Source organism: Echinops telfairi, unplaced genomic scaffold, assembly GCF_000313985.2.
Source record: "Echinops telfairi isolate 266 unplaced genomic scaffold, ASM31398v2 ScPeMD7_60;HRSCAF=208, whole genome shotgun sequence".
Taxonomy (NCBI): Eukaryota; Metazoa; Chordata; class Mammalia; order Afrosoricida; family Tenrecidae; genus Echinops; species Echinops telfairi.
The window spans coordinates 3,726,557-3,727,755 of record NW_022103958.1 but is presented as its reverse complement, the minus strand read 5'-3'; the positions used below and the strand labels follow the sequence as shown (position 1 = coordinate 3,727,755).

The window sequence follows — 1,199 nt, the reverse complement described above, 5'->3', positions numbered from 1 at the left end:
CGAGACTCGGTTCCTGTGCAACTCCTCCAAGGTGAGGGGCCGGGGGCGGGGGCCGGGGGCCGGGCGGGCGCCTCACCTTGGGCCTGGAGAGCTGGGGCGCCTGGGACGGGCGCTGCCGGTCACCCTGCCTGTGAACACGTGTTCCCGGCCGCTCGGCCTTCTCTGGAGGAGGGGCGGCCTCTCTAAGTCTGGGCTGGCGGTAGACAGAAGCTGACCCCGAAAGACATTTTCTTGGATTCCTGGTGCTGCTGTAACAAAGCCACGACAAGTGGGTGGCCTAAAGAATGGGGACTGTGGCTGCCGTTGGGAGGCTAGAAGAACAGGGGCTCTAGGGTCCTTCCTTTGGGGGCAGGCCCATGGGTGTGCCTGGCCTCTTGTAGGAGCCTCACATGGGGCCTGCAGAGTGTGTGTGTGTGTGTGTGTGTGTGTGTGTCACTTTGCGTGTACCACTGTATCGCTGTCCAGTCCACTTGTTTGAATAAAGCACCTTCAGAAAGGATTAGGTCTAGAACCCACTCCTCACTTTCCAAATAATGTCATATTCACAGGTACAGGGAACTCTGATGGCAGAGTAGTTACAGGTTGGGGCTGCTCACAACCAGGTCAGCAGTTCGAAACCATCAGCGAACACCCCTCCTCCAGAGAAAGATGAGGCTTTCTACTCCTGGAGAGAGTTAGTCTCAGAAACCCTGGGGGCAGGTCTACCTTGCCCTGTAGCATCCCCATGAGTCATTATTGACTTGATGGCTGTGAGTTCCCCACCCACATCCACGCCCCAAAAAGTACAAGGTCTAGGACTTCAATATGTACCTTGGGTAGACTTAATTCAGTTCACAATAGCATTTTAAAGTTGAAAAGCCAATTTTCTCTGTAAACCTTATACCCAGAAATTTCATCACAATAAAACCTTTTTTCATTTTTAATGTGGCTAGTAAAAAAAATAAAATTGACAAACTCTGGCTGCTCATTTGTGCTGTAATGTAGTCTTAATTTCAGTAATATAAATCAGAGGCAACCCTTCGATGACTTGATTTCATTCATTTAAGGATAATACTTTCTGAGTGAAGTGTGGATCAGGCATTGTGTTAGACATTCAAAATGAAGGAAGGGCCTTACTGACTCGAAGAAGACAAGTAAATGCTCCTCCCTACACACACACACACACACACACACACACACACACACACACACACACACAC

The 1,199-nt window shown here is 50.3% G+C and overlaps 1 protein-coding gene across 1 annotated transcript in view; it reads left to right on the top strand.

Annotated features, from left to right (window-relative positions):
• PTPMT1 (protein tyrosine phosphatase mitochondrial 1) overlaps window positions 1-1,199 on the top strand; it is an 8,933-nt gene that overhangs the window by 638 nt on the left and 7,096 nt on the right. The window contains exon 2 of the mRNA XM_045291119.1: window positions 5-31. Coding sequence (XP_045147054.1) covers window positions 5-31 — 27 coding nt within the window. The remainder of the gene's footprint in view (window positions 1-4; window positions 32-1,199) is intronic.